Below are 14,678 nucleotides of genomic sequence, written 5' to 3'. Positions count from 1 at the left end.
AATGGTTTCATCAGATAAGAAAACCTGGTAGCATGAGATCTCCGTGCAACTCAGTTGGACAAAGCGAAATGACATTGAGTATGGTCCTCTCCTGTTACATAGTTACTACCTGTTTCTCTAATGAAAAGAATTAGCTAAATTACTTTGAGGAGCCCTCAGAGGTGTCACAGTAGCAGCCATGAGTAGTAGTCTAAATGACTTAGCACATTTCAACATGGCAATGGGACTGTGAACATTGATGAGCACTGGCTCCATCCAAGACCAACTGAGACAAAGGCTGATCTGAAACAAGATGCTGTGTGAAGGATCATATGAAAGGTTTTTGGATGATACATCTGAAATCAGGAACTGATGTGGCTCTGATGTGAGGAAAGATGCTGAAACTAAATACGGATATGTTGATGGTCTCCATCAGAGGAAGGTTGATACCTCAGATGGAAAATATATGGAGTTCATAAGGAAACATCTTGTTCTTTTAAAAACCCTGAATGCTCCTTCATTTGCAGAAACTATACTGGACAAGGAATGCTGGAACTTTAAAGACTTTTCCTTTTGTTGGTGTGGAAATTTGGATAGTTTCAAACATATCTCAGGTTTGAATAGAAAAAGTCATTTGAATAAGTTCTCTATTTGTTTTAACTGACACATCTTAGAGATTTTACATTTGGGCCATGTCTTGTCGTGAATTGATATAAGTAGTTAGACAGAAATAGGAAATTATAAATGTGGCATGTAATTGTAGCCGCTGTCTGTCATCTTATCATCTTATATGTAAACAGCTAAAAAAATTTGTCCATCCCTCATTCACAATGTCTTTGTCATAACATTGTTTGTTTTGCCTGAGGATTTCGATCAGCATGACAGTGTCATTGGCTCAACCAGTGGTATGATTTTAAGGCAGGTTTGTCTGATGCAGAAGGTCAAGGTTTGGCTAGTTAGCATGGATGAGTTAGCCCCTGTTGGTCAATACTATAACTATTAGATCTATACCAAGATGTTCTTCAGTTTATAGTGCAACAGTGAGGTTCCAGAAGTAAAAATTCCATGTATTTTCTTCATGGGGGAATTTCCTGTGATTGATAACTGAAAAACATTTAAAGACAGGTATACTAAGACCTGCATGGTAGGTAATCAATGATACATGCTTTTGTTAAAGCTTTTAGCCCACATTATTTCAACATATATTTAAATAATCATGTTCAACAGAATAATTTCATGGTGAAAAACAACATTACCCACACTGCAAAAAGTGAAAGTTGACTTAACTTAAAAAAATTGAGGAAACCCGTTGCCTTAAAATTATTAAGTACATAATAATTTTTTAAAAAGTTAAGTGAACTTGACAATTCAATTAACTTTTTTTTTAAGTTAAGTCAACTTATCACTTTTTACAGTGCATTATTCCCACTCCCATGAAGCACTGCAAATGACGGATGAGTCATTTTCTCTATGCTCTCAAAGTATTTAAATATTCGTATGCATAACATGCATATTTTGCAATGAATGTAAAACATATTCTTTATCTTTAAATCAATTTTTGTTTCTTCATATAGTTTTTAATTTGATTATGTCATTCACAATGCTTAAAGGGATTGTATTTTTTCTTCATCAAAGCTATGTAGTACAGTCCCATACTTTTGTGTTTTTGTCCAATTTTAACACTTTTTTTGCTTTTTTGCTTTGCATGTTATAATGGCTGTTATGTTGTAATTCACGGCTTGTTTCCTGGCTTTAAACAATGTAACTTATGTAACATAACAAAGCCTTATTTAAAACCCTTATGGGGAAAAAATGAATGCGAAAAATACTTCTGAAACTAAGTCTTTTGAAAAAGTGGGTGAGCACTGTTGCACTCTAGAAAAGAAAACTTTTGATCACAGCGTATTCACAGTAGAACAGTCTTTTAGGTTTTGGAGATGCTGTAATTCCTGTACAAGCACTAAGCTGAATGTGATTGTGGTGGACTGATTAGGCAGGGTTGATACTGCGTCAGACCTCTTGGTGGCACCCCTGCAGAGGTTTGGATGGTATTTGCTACACGCTTAGGACTGTTTCTGCCCAGGGTTTTCCCTGACTGGGTTACACCGGTTACCACAGTGATATGGCCTGCTGCCCTGCCATAATCAACTTGGCATGTTATACTATCTGAGGGATTTAGGGCTTATACGCACCATTTGTGGCTTTCTCTTGGTGTCTTGTGGTTGCTATCTAATTTAACAGTCTTGGCATTTGGATGGTTGCGTTTCCAAGAAAAAATGACGTAATGATAAATCCTTTACTAACAGTATGTTGATACTTGGCATGGGACCTTGAGGTAAGGTCTTCCTGGAGGTCATGTAAGGTCTAGAGCTGAGTCACTGACTCTACCTGTTAATATCCTCGAGTCCAGTCTATCTCAAACAGTGCCAGTTCACGTTCATGAAACACAATATGCAGTGGCTGCAAAAATATTTAGGCCCGGTTTCACAGTTAGGGCTTAGGTTAAACCAGGTTTAGGCCATAGTTCAATTAGGACATTTAAGTTTTATAAACATGCCTTAGATAAAAACACTACTGGTGTGCATCTTGATGCACAACAGTGAAACTGACATATTTTAAGTTCAGTCAGTGCAAGTTTCCTTCAGTTAAAATAGCCCAGACATGCATTTTAGTCTGGGACTAGGCTTAAAGGGATAGTTCACCCAAAAATGAAAATTCTGTCATCATTTACTCACCCTCAAGTAGTTCCAAACCTGTATGAATGTCTTTGTTCTGCTGAACACAAAGGAAGATATTCTGAAGAATGTGGGAAACAGAGCAGTTCTGGGGCACCATTGACTTCCATAGTATTTTTTTTTTCCTACTATGGAAGTCAATGGTGCCCCAAAACAGCCTGGTTACAAACTTTCTTCAAAATATCTTCCTTTGTGTCCGGCAGAACAAAGACATTCATACAGGTTTGGAACTACTTGAGGGTGAACAGAATTTTCATTTTTGGGTGAACTATCCCTTTAAGCCTTGTCTATGAAACCGGGGATAAGACACTCAAGTCATTAAATGTATGAATGTCATGCTTTTCAATTGAGCATTTAAAAAAAAAAAAAAAAAATTTGTTCAAAATTGATTCTTTGTGGTTCTCAACTGTTAATGTAACATGTTCATTTGCTGAACTACACATGTGTGTACTTGAGGGGAACTGACTTCCTACATCCAGTAAAAATGATCTGTAAATCCAGTAAAAGTTAACACAAAAATGGCTCAGAAAATAATGCTAGTTCTGAGAAACCCATATGCTGGCATATGCTATGAAATGTATTCAGTCAATAAATAATAGTAAAGATATGACATGGGCAAATAAATGTAAAAGTGGTTAAATGTGAGTTCTGGATTGCTTTTTGTTTTGTCTGTTTTATTACTGACAATGCAAAAGCCTTGAAATGAAACAAAAGTTCATTATCAACTTCTGATAACAGTTCATTAATGTAATTAATTTAATTAGAATGTAATTTTTTTTTTTCACATAAAATTCTTAGTAATAATATATTTACAGTATAATAGCATTTTCATTTTAATAAACCAGTGGTTTCAAAATACATACTTTGTAGTTCTAAAGAAACACATACTGTATATATTACATTCAAATGTTTCTTTAGACATAAAAGATATTAATATGCATTGGACTTTTCAATTTACATACAGTATATCAAATAGCGTTGAAATCTTTACATCAGTTTTTTTAGTGACAAGGATTAATGGATAGCATGCAGAAATTACAATTAAGTATAAAGCATATCCAAAAATAGAAACTACGTCTGTGTTATGTAACAGGTGATAATGTTTTGTTTAGTATTGAATCCATTACCAAGCAGGTTTTTTCTTACCGTGACTTTGAAAGTAATGGACTTCTGTAGACCCTCTGGAGAAATCTGTAGAATTTCAGCCACCACTCGGATCTCCTGAGCGCTCACAACTGATGCCACTTCCTGAGATTCAGTCTGCCAAGATATGGAGTAAAAAAAAAAATTATATTAAATTCATGGCACTACTGAAAAAGAGCATCATAACATAGCAACATAAGGGAAATCCAAGTGAGCAGGATACATTAGATTGAGTTTCATTGTACCTCATATCTCTCGAAGAAGACATTTCCTAAGTGCAGGATGGAAGACAGGATCCTGAAGATACTGCTCTGGTCTTCGGCACTGAAGTGAAGTATTTCCATGGCGCTGAGGAGCCTGCGGAAGTCCTCCCCATCATTTTTGCCAACAATCTCACAGTCTCCACCCTTGCAACCAAAAAGAGCATCCATGAAAGAGAAAAGCAGACTAACGGCAGCGCTTTTTAATTTTTGAGGCTTTTAATGCTATAATGATCTGGCCTCACTTGATTGAGGTAATAATACGTCTCTGCGTCTTGAAGGTATAAAGACTGTTTCTGCTGTGAAGGAAGGCCAGCAAGCATCTCATAAAAAATGTGATAGTTTCTTTCATCTTTGGCCTAAGAGATAAAAATTAAGGAAATTAACATTTCAGATTTCTGCAAAGAATTGGTTTATTGAACGATGAACTGTTAAATGTCCATAAGAGCATTGTGAAGAATACCTGAAACACAATCCTGGACTTTTCAAGTAGATACTGTGAGGTTATGGCACCGCTGATTACCCCTCTGTTTGAAGAAGGAAAATCAGACAAGCATTAATATGTAATTTGCAACTTAACCCATGTACGCCAACATACAGGTATTTTAACTAGCCTCATGTTAATGTTGACCCTGTTATCCTCTTTCAGTTGTAAAGATACTCCAAAGAAGTGCTTCCTCTTAGGTGTATCCATAACACAGTAAAGAGACTTGATATTGATGAACTTACTCTTCCATAAATATTTCCATGTATTTCCCAAATCGACTGGAGTTATCGTTCCGTACGGTTTTGGCATTTCCAAAAGCCTCTAAAAGAGGAGTCGCTTCGAGAATCTGTAGATTAAGCCATAAATACTAGTGATAAACTGCTGTAATTTGTACAACACTGCAAAGTACTGTCCTGTTAATTCCTGTTAAACTATCTAAAATACTTAAAACAAGATCAGTTTACTTAAGAGCAACACTGCATGAGACACGCGTTCATAGATTATATCTTGAATGTGAGTGTATATTGTATTACTGCATTCTGCAGATTTTTTTACATGTTTTTGAGCTTGTTTATAACATGTAAAAAAAAATCTGCTAGAGCACTTTTTAAAAGATACAATCTTTGGCAAGTCTTAATATTTACTGTTTGCACATGTTGCAGATCACAAAGTGCAACAACCCATACAACATATAGGGTACAAACAACAGAAGGCCATACAGAAGTACAATACCTCAATCTGTATCGTTGCATAAACGTAAAATAGAAGAAAAAGATTTATAAATTGTTATAAATTGTACATGAACAGTTTTAATAGTTTTAAAAGAGTTTATAAGCTTAACTCATACCTGCTGTGTGATGTTCTGTTTGTGATGTATTGCAGCTAAGTACCGGAGAACTAGCTTTGTGGTCTCTGTTTTACCAGAGCCACTCTCCCCACTGTAAGACAATAAGCACATTTAAACCACATGATGACTGTAACCCCCTAAATTACCAGTTTAACTACTTAATTGCACTTTAAATTGGCGCAGAATGGAGCTTGGCACATGAGGAACCGATTTCCTTGTCTTCTGCTATGCACTTAAGTAATGAGCTAGGTGTCTGATCATCAGACAGAAGTGAAACTGAATGCTTGAGTTTGACTGTCGTTCCAGCTACTCTGAACAACCATGGGTGCATTTCACAGAGACATGATCTGCTGGTGCAATCATTGCCTAGACATCAGTAGTCTTTCCTTACAGCTATCTTCGTCAGAGCTTGGTTTAAAGTGTTCCAGGCGATCGGTTGTGTCAAGTAGAACTGACACTGATGGTTCCATCAGTGTAAAAGACTACTTGAGGTGACAGGACATAGATCGGCTATTTGAATTCTGACAATTCCTTTATTTGATCTTTCCATAAAACATTATTATGATTTAGGTTAGTTGAACAGTGTTCACTTCACAATTCTGTGAGATAATCAAATGTGTACCTAAATCCTACCTGATAATAATGCACTGGTTTTCTTTGGCATCCATCATTTTTGTGTATGAGGCATTTGCAATAGCAAATAGATGTCTGCAGACACGATGGAGAAGCACAAAACATTAAAGAAAAAAGTACAATATAAGCAATTAGCCTTGTATTGATAAGAAATTTCATTTTATAAAAGGTGCAAAAAATATAAATGAATTAATTTGTTCATTTAATATGAGTGAATGAATGAATGAATGAATGAACTTACGGAGGATTCTCTCCAAGCGCATGTCCTTTGTGTTGCAGAACCATGTCTGTTCCATAGATGTTGAACATCTTGTATGGGTTAACGGACACCAGGATGCTTCCAATGTAAGTCTTGGAAGAAGACAAAATTATTTGTTCATAATCTGTTTTTGATAACAGTTCTTTAATTAATTTCATTAGAATTTCATTAGAATTTTATTCATTTTAGAGTTCACAAAATTCTTAGCAACGAACATTTTACAGTATAATAGCATTTTAATTTTATTTAACCAGTGGTTTAAAAAATACATACTTTTTATTTCTAAAGAAACACACGAATAGTACATTTATGTGTTTCTTTATAACTAAGATATGCAAATATGCAGTAGACTTTGCAATTTACTTACATATATCAAATTGCGTTCAAACCTTTTCTTCAAATTCAGTAACACAGCACCTTCGTGCAGCTCCCTGGAAAGAGATTTATTCTTGATGAAAGCATTTTCATTTAAATTTGAACACAAAATTTCAATTATCATATATACTATGTGTGTGTGTGTATAGTTAAATAGCATTCATCTTATTCAGTAATTTCATACTCAAGCTGTGTCATGTCCTCAAAGCCATCCTCCTCTGCAAATTCACGGTACAGCATTGTGGGCAGACTTCGAATTGAGTACATCTAAACAGCATTTCAGTAAAAGAAAAATATTGTGTAAACAATTTTTTTGACACTAAACCAATCATAATATAAGGCCAATATTTCACACTATATTTCCTTACAGACATTAGTCAGGGTTGATGTCATATTGAATTTTACAAAGATGAAAATAAAGCTGTGAGGTGTACAAGCCTACAAGCTTTATAGTCTTTGCAAGGGCATGCATGGATTTATTGAAAAATAAATGGAGTCTACTGAAAGATTTTTTGTAAGATATTTCATCTGCAACTGGCATGCACAATCAGTTAAACACACTGTATTTCTGTCTTCTGTCTCATAGTCTATATTGCCTAATATCCACTAAATAAACAAGTCATAATATTTTCTTTGATATTTGACATTGCCTGGCATTATTTTTGACCCATAGTTTTAAACCTAAATTTCAGTCTTTCTAATCTAATTATTTAATCTTAAGATTCAATTCAGTCATACTACAGCATCATTTTAGTGGCACAGATATTTTTCTAGTGTATTTATTTCTAGTGTATGACAATTTCACAGGTAAAGTCTAGATAGCAACAAAAAACTAAGCAACGGCTTCTTATATATAGCGACTATATGCCAGTTATGTTACCTTGTCATACCAGTTCCCGTGAGGTTCACCTTCTCTATCTGGTAGCCATGCAGGTTCTGTGCTATCTGTCTCTTGGCCAGGAAACACAGGGATGACAAAATTCTCCAGTTCTTCATCCCTATACATGGACCATTTTGTGAGGTTCTGAACAGTATGATGAGGGAGGACTCTTTCTGAAGACCAGACATCATCTGGCTCATGAAGATCTAGTATTTGATTTTGAGCCCAGTGTTCACCAGACTGGCCCTGAATCTGAGGGGTCACTACTGCGTACCTTGGGTCCTCTGGAGAACGTCCCAGTGTAGACGGCAACTTGTAGGATGCTTTGCGTAAGTTAACGTTCGTCAAGGCATTTCCCAGAAAGGGTGATGTGGGAGATTCACTTTGAGCTGGTTGACCTCTTGTAACGATTGATCCATCAGGCAATCTGTAAGATGCTTTACGAAGGTTTTGGTTCTGAAGGGCACTGGACAGCATTGAGGGGGGAGCTTGTTCTTGTTTTGGATTTCTAAACAGGCCAGAGGTACTAGGTAAGCGATAGTTGGCCTTACCAACATTTTGTAGTGCACTTGACAAATTAGAGGAAATTGATTTCTCTGGTTCTTGTTCAGAGCTCTTAGTCAAAAGGGTTCCATCAGGAAGTCTGTAGGAAGATTTACGAAGGTTTGAATTCAGAAGAGCACTTGAAAGATGTGGAGAGGATGACTGTTCTTCTGGTTGGTTTCGAGAAAAGAGAGAGCCATCAGGTAGTTTATAGGATGCTTTACGTAGGTTAATATTCTGTAGAGCACTTCCCAGGTATGGTGAGGAATTTGTTGTGTCCGTGGCTTCATCAGTGCTAGTGGATACAAGTGTTCCATCGGGAAGCCTGTAACTTGCTTTTCGAATGTTAGGATTCTGAAGAGCATTGGATAACAGTGAAGAAGATTGAGCTGGTTGTGCTGGCTCATTTCTTGATATTATTGTACCATCTGGGAGCCTGTAAGTTGCTTTCCGGAGACCAGGGTTTTGCAAAGCATTTGACAGAACAGATGTAGTAGTCTCCTCTTTTTGGCCTCCAAAATTCCTAGATATTATTGATGTATCAGGTAGTCGAAAGGCGGCACCTTGAAGGCCTGGATTCTTTAATGCATTTGACAAAGGGGAGGAATAATCCTGTGCTTGCAAGAAAGGAGTAGGACTTCTCTGTAAAGGAGAGGTGTAGGATGCATTTCTTAAGTTTGGATTCTTAAGTGCATTAGATAATACAGATGCTTGCTGTTCGGGTTGTGACATCACTGGAGCATATAAAGATGTATTCCGCTGAAGAGGTGAGATGTATGAGGCACTGCGTAACTGAGGATTTTTTAGTGCATTGGTTAGCGCTGAAGAAGATTGCAGAATGTTTTGCGGTTCCTGCTGAGAAGGTGCAGAAGAATATGGAGATGTGCTTCTTTGCAGTGGGGAAGTGAGAGACGCATTACGTAGGTAAGGGTTTTGCAATGCATTAGAGAGCATTGGAGAAGAAATCTGACTGGTTACATGAACCTCTTGAGGTGTCACTATAGAATGAGGTGATGCAGACATTTGTAGAGGTGAGCGGTAAGTGGCATTACGGAGAAGTGGATTTTGCAATGCATTTGTTAAGGCTGGAGAAGAGCTCTGAGATAAACTTTGGTTGATCTGCGACATTGGGGATTTAAACCTTGGAAGAGGTGAACTGAATGAAGCAGCAGCAAGATTTGGGTTCTGTAAAGCATTTGTTAGTAGAGGAGATGACCCTTGTTCAACTGTCTGGGCAAATTCAGTTATTACTTGAGGCTGAGGAGTGATACTCGATGGAAATTGTGATCTGAGTGAGGCACGATTGATTAATTCATTATGCAGAGCATTTCTCTGTATAGAGGATGAGAGGATCGGCGATGGGGATCGTACAGACATTGGTGAACCAGCTCTCACTGAAAGTTGAGGTGATGGACACGGGGTTGGAAAATGTCTCACAGAGAGTTGTGGTGAAGGCACTCCAGGCTGTTTTATTGGAACCTGTTGAGAAAAAAGCGGTTGAGCATTCATTACAAGAGGATGGCTCTGGCCTCTTATTGATTGCCTGAGAGGAACGGGACTTATTGGTACTCTCACAACAGGACGCCCTCTCCCAACAGGTCTATGAAAACCTCTTTGTGGATTTGGTGTTCCAGGTGGAAAGAATCTCTTTGAGTCTTGAAACCCTGCTGGTCTGGAACCTTGTCTTGCCAACATGATGGGGGAGGATCTAGCACTCTGATTCAAAGCTCCTGAACCCATGGATGCATTATGGATGGAAGACCTGAATGGAGCGACATTTTGCATTTGAGGAGTACCATGATGACTTTTTCTTTGAAAAATTGGATTGACAGGAGATGGCTTAACTGTTCCCATTGGCACTTTGTTCCCACCAAATCCTCTGAATCTACGTGTGGATGAACGAGTAGGCAGATGTTGTGGGTCATGTTGAATTCTGCCAGAAAACACTGATGGTGATGGTGAAAGAGGTCTCTGAGGTCTAGAAGCAAAGGGGGATATTGGTCTTGGAGACACAGGTCTTTGGATGGGAGATTTGGCTCTGCGAGGTGGGTATGGAGAGCTCTCCTCTGGTGACCGTTGGCCTATTGTTGGAGACAGTGGAGGGCTCCTCCTCCGTAATGATGGTTGTGGTGAAAGAGAGCTTTTCCTCATAGATCTTGATGACATGAAAGACTCCTGATTGCTTCTACCAATTGGCCTGAAACGAGATTTTATTGGAGGGGCAGGACTAGCACTTTGTCTCAGGGTTGCTCTAGGTGAAGAAGGAGGACTTCTTCTTCTCATTGAGCCTCGGGGAGACATTGGAGGACTCTCTCTTCCATTAACAAGAGGGGATGGTGCTCTAGAACCAAATGGCTTTCTCTGGGGGGTTGGAGATTTTCCTCTTAAAGAAGCTAATGGTGATGGCGCTCTTCTGGACGGTTGTGGAGAAGAAGGGGGGCTAAATTTTCTCCTTTGAATAGGAGAGAACTGCCTTTGTGCATTATTATTGTAAGATGGTGCGCCAAACATTCTAGACTGCCTTGGTGAGAACCTCGGACTCATTTCCTCATACATATCAGATCTTTGGCGAGGTATAGGGCTGCTTCGAGTTGAAAAATTGCTTTGTCTTAAGGAGAGCTGTGGTGAAGGGAGATGATTAAATTGTCTTATTGTTATTGGTTGGATATTTTCATGTGGAAAATCAAGTCTCTGAAACATGGGATCTGGATAGACTAAATGGGGAGAGACTGGATCACCCATAATTGGATCGAATCTCCTTGCAGACAGAACTGGAGATGCTGGTGTTGAGAGTGGTATGTGTCCATAAGAATGTCTACTTAGGACAGGTGACACTGGCATTGGAGATGAAAAAGTTCTTGCTTGAAGAACAGGCGAGGATGGTATTTGGGGTGATCGGGTTAAAATGGGACTATTAGGCGGTATAATAGGTGCTGGTGCTTGCTGAATTAATATAGGCGTGGGAGATAATGACCTTTGTATAGCTTCCGGTTGCTGTAGAGTATATAGAGGAAAGCTCATAGGTGAAACAAGTTGCTGGTATTCAAACTGGTCTGGAATCATCTCAAAATCAGTCCTGGGAATCTGAGAAACTGGACTTGAAATTTCAAGTCTTTCTTTTCCAAACAGTTTTACTTGTGGTCTTGGAAATCTGAACGAATCCTCAGTCAATATTCCTTCGGTCGGTATTTGAACATATTCATTAGCGTACATCTCTGAGGGTTCTGTTGGTTCCATGACATCCTCCACCGTGTACATAAATGGCTGGTTAACAGCCATCTGAGGGTCAATGTAAACCGCACCGGTTTCTCCATTGTACATGTACTGGTTTTGATTGTATGCATTTTGATAACCTGGATACATCATGTAGGCATCTGAAACACCATCATAGTGACTATAATAATTTTGCTGATCACCATAATAGTCAAACTGTTCTGGATAGTATCCATAGTCATAATATTCCACATCATTACCAAGGTAGCCATATTCATCTTCCAGAGCATAACCCATTTCATCATAGTATTCCATACCATCAACAGGGTATCCAAATTCATCAATTCTCTGGTGCCTGTAACCATAGTCCATTCTATCATCATAATAACCATAAGGTTGTCTTCCATTATACTGATACTGATCATAATAATCTTCATCAAGATACTCATCTCCATACTCATCCTCATACATGGGATCATAGTATTCGTTCTCCTCATCATAGAATCCATACTCATCTTCAGGGTAATCATAATACTCCTGGTCATCTTCAAAGTACTCATACTGATGTGGTCCTCTGTGGCGCCCCTGACCATAGCTGTCATGATTTCTGCTTTGATATCGTCCCCGGGGATTATTTCTGCTATAACTGCTTTGAACATAGTCATCTTCTTCATAGCTGAACTCACCCTCATCATATTCATAACCTCCATTCTGATAGCCGTGATATTGCCCCGCACTTGACCTGTCATAACGAACTGAGTGACCTAGTCTTCTAGATGTTTTGGATGAGATGAATTTGTTAGTTAGCCAGTTTGCTGCTCCTGCTATCTTCCCCAGAGCCCATCCTTTACTCTTGAATTGTGCAGCTCCAGTTTTCTTTTTACCAAAAAACCCTTTGAATTTGCCACCCAGTCCAGAGGTGGCTGCTGCATTTTTATTCGCCTTTCCACCAATATTGAGTAATAAGAGTGTTCTTCCACCCTCCTCTTTTTTATTTTTGTCATCTTCTGTAGCTTTGGACTTTCCAAAACCTGAAAACAACTTTGATGTACTTTGTAATGCCTTTGGTGTCATACCTTTTTTCTTCTTGCTGCCAGATAGTCCCATGAAAAGCCTAGATGTGCTTTTTAGCTTTTTAGACTGTTTTGGGGCAGGCTTTGAAAAAAATGGGGACTTTCCTGTCAGACCTGTGAGAACTTTAGAAGCACCTTTTAAATTAGCTTTTGCATCGTCTTTCTTTTGAACATTCTGTTGACCCTGAAGAGCAAAGCCCGTCATAGCTGAAGAGGCCCCTTTCAGGTTTATGTCCTTCATTTTACCTAGCTGAAGTTGTGGCTTCTTCTCTTCGGGTTGGAATCCTGTCACAGCTTTAGATGCAGCCTTAATATTGGCACGCTTACCAGTTTTTGGATCAATGCCTTCCTCTGCTGCCTGGCCACGCTTTGGCTTAGCTACAGCCTTCACTGCCATAGCTTTGGATGCTCCCTTCAGAGCAGCTTTTCCTTTTCCCTTTTTACCACCATCATCCTGACTTTGCACATCCTCTTCATCCACTGCTTCACTGTCCTCAACCTCACTTCCTTCCACCTCGGAGGCCTCCTCAGATTCACTAGGAGCTTGTTTGCCCTTTCCTTTTCCTTTCTTTGGATCCTCTTTCCCTTTGCCTCCCTTCCCCCCTTTCTTGTCATCTTTTGCTGCCTTTGTATCTTCTTTTGCACCTTTCTTAGGTGCAGCTTTGTCTGCTTTCTTTGGTGGCATTTTATCCTTCTCCAAAAACCATGCTAATATATGTCACAGTGTCAAAATGGGTGGTCAGTGACGGAAAAGTCAAACTGTAATACAAATGTTCCATGTGGAATACAGGTTCAACATAGAGTAGGTGAGTATAAAGTGCAAGTAGATTACTTACATCACAAAAAAGTTATTATTATTATAATTATATGTCTAATTTTGTCTTTTGAGTATACGCAAAAGCATTTCCACTTAACACAAAAGCCAAAATGCTGATAGATCCTTTTGTTCAGGACTCTACCTTACAGGTGAATTCCTCACATTTCAGAAATGTCCAACAGAGTTGTGTCCTTGGCTGTAGTGCTAATTTTGGCAAGAGAATTCCCACAGACGAAACAGGCATCCATGAATGTCAGCATCCCTTTTGACATGTGCTACAAGCTTTTTCACGCCTTGGAAAAAGTACTCCAGTTGCACTTTTTGTCCTCTTGAGTTTTGCAGGTAGTGTCCTTCAAGAGCTCCAGATGCATGTGTCTGAAAGTATGCGAGGGCTCCCCGTGATAGTTGCAAAGGGCACCTTAAATGTATCAACTACACTGACTTAGGGTAACATTATCTGTTTGGCTCATTCCTATATTAATAATGCACGTTGGCTGAGCTGTTACTAAACTGTCTCTGAGGACATTTCCAAATAGAACTTAAGTATGGCAATGATACTGACCGAAGAGGAATGTCTCCTCCATCACATCTGAGGTGGGTTAAATGTTTAATATTATTAGAGTATCAAACAAATAAAAAGCTTGTAATTTTATACTGTTGTGCCAGACAAGTTTTATTTTCTGTTTTTTGATTGAGCAGTGACTTGCAGAATGATATTTTGATTTAAAGCAAAATTATCAACCATCTAACAGAAGTATTGGAGATGGAAATCTTTTGAATTAACTGAACTGATATAACAATTTTTTGATTGTTTACACCAAATAAAATTGAGCAAAAGTATATTATATGTAAAAAGAATATATATATATAGCTAGCATATCTAGACAGACATGATATATGTTTTTTAATGTCACACTTTATTGGCAGGATGACTTTAGAGAGTAATTAGCACTTCTAAATATATTGTCATGCATTATTATGATGCTATCAACTGTCTAATACAAATGTACCATAATATGTCCGCTCTTAGAAAATTCTGTTTTTATCATGGACTAGAATCACAAATTTACATAAGCTGCGTGATTATTTCTCTGTTGACCACTTAATATTCCGGAGTTCATGACACTGGTAGCGATTAATTTTTAATGGCTGGACTGTATTCAGTTCACTAAGAAATAATGAAATATTAATCGGAAAACTTCTAAATATAGAGTGACCCCATTCATTGTTAACTTCATATATTCACTATCCAATCAATTATTGCATATGTATGTGATATTACATATAGGTGATATTTGCGCTAAACATATTTTTTTCATGATTTAATTTGGTTGTCATTTTCCTTGCTAGAAGAGATGGTTATCAGTGTAATTTAAGTTGAGTAATTTTGCCTCTACAGTGCATCAGCTATTCAGCTGTTATGCATTGAAACAA

At 38.1% G+C, this 14,678-nt stretch overlaps 1 protein-coding gene across 3 annotated transcripts in view; it reads right to left on the bottom strand.

Moving 5' to 3' along the window:
* myo15aa (myosin XVAa) overlaps positions 1-14,678 on the bottom strand; it is a 42,484-nt gene that overhangs the window by 23,542 nt on the left and 4,264 nt on the right. For all 3 annotated transcript variants that reach the window (XM_058771958.1, XM_058771957.1, XM_058771959.1), the window contains exons 2-11: positions 6,903-6,985; positions 6,711-6,774; positions 6,326-6,435; positions 6,085-6,159; positions 5,452-5,542; positions 4,847-4,950; positions 4,581-4,644; positions 4,363-4,476; positions 4,103-4,264; positions 3,861-3,974 (exon numbers count right to left, since the gene is read on the bottom strand). In XM_058771958.1, coding sequence (XP_058627941.1) covers positions 3,861-3,974; positions 4,103-4,264; positions 4,363-4,476; positions 4,581-4,644; positions 4,847-4,950; positions 5,452-5,542; positions 6,085-6,159; positions 6,326-6,435; positions 6,711-6,774; positions 6,903-6,985 — 981 coding nt within the window. The remainder of the gene's footprint in view (positions 1-3,860; positions 3,975-4,102; positions 4,265-4,362; positions 4,477-4,580; positions 4,645-4,846; positions 4,951-5,451; positions 5,543-6,084; positions 6,160-6,325; positions 6,436-6,710; positions 6,775-6,902; positions 6,986-14,678) is intronic.

Source organism: Onychostoma macrolepis, chromosome 03 (assembly GCF_012432095.1).
Source record: "Onychostoma macrolepis isolate SWU-2019 chromosome 03, ASM1243209v1, whole genome shotgun sequence".
Classification (NCBI taxonomy): domain Eukaryota; kingdom Metazoa; phylum Chordata; class Actinopteri; order Cypriniformes; family Cyprinidae; genus Onychostoma; species Onychostoma macrolepis.
This window is presented reverse-complemented; position numbering and strand designations above follow the sequence as displayed.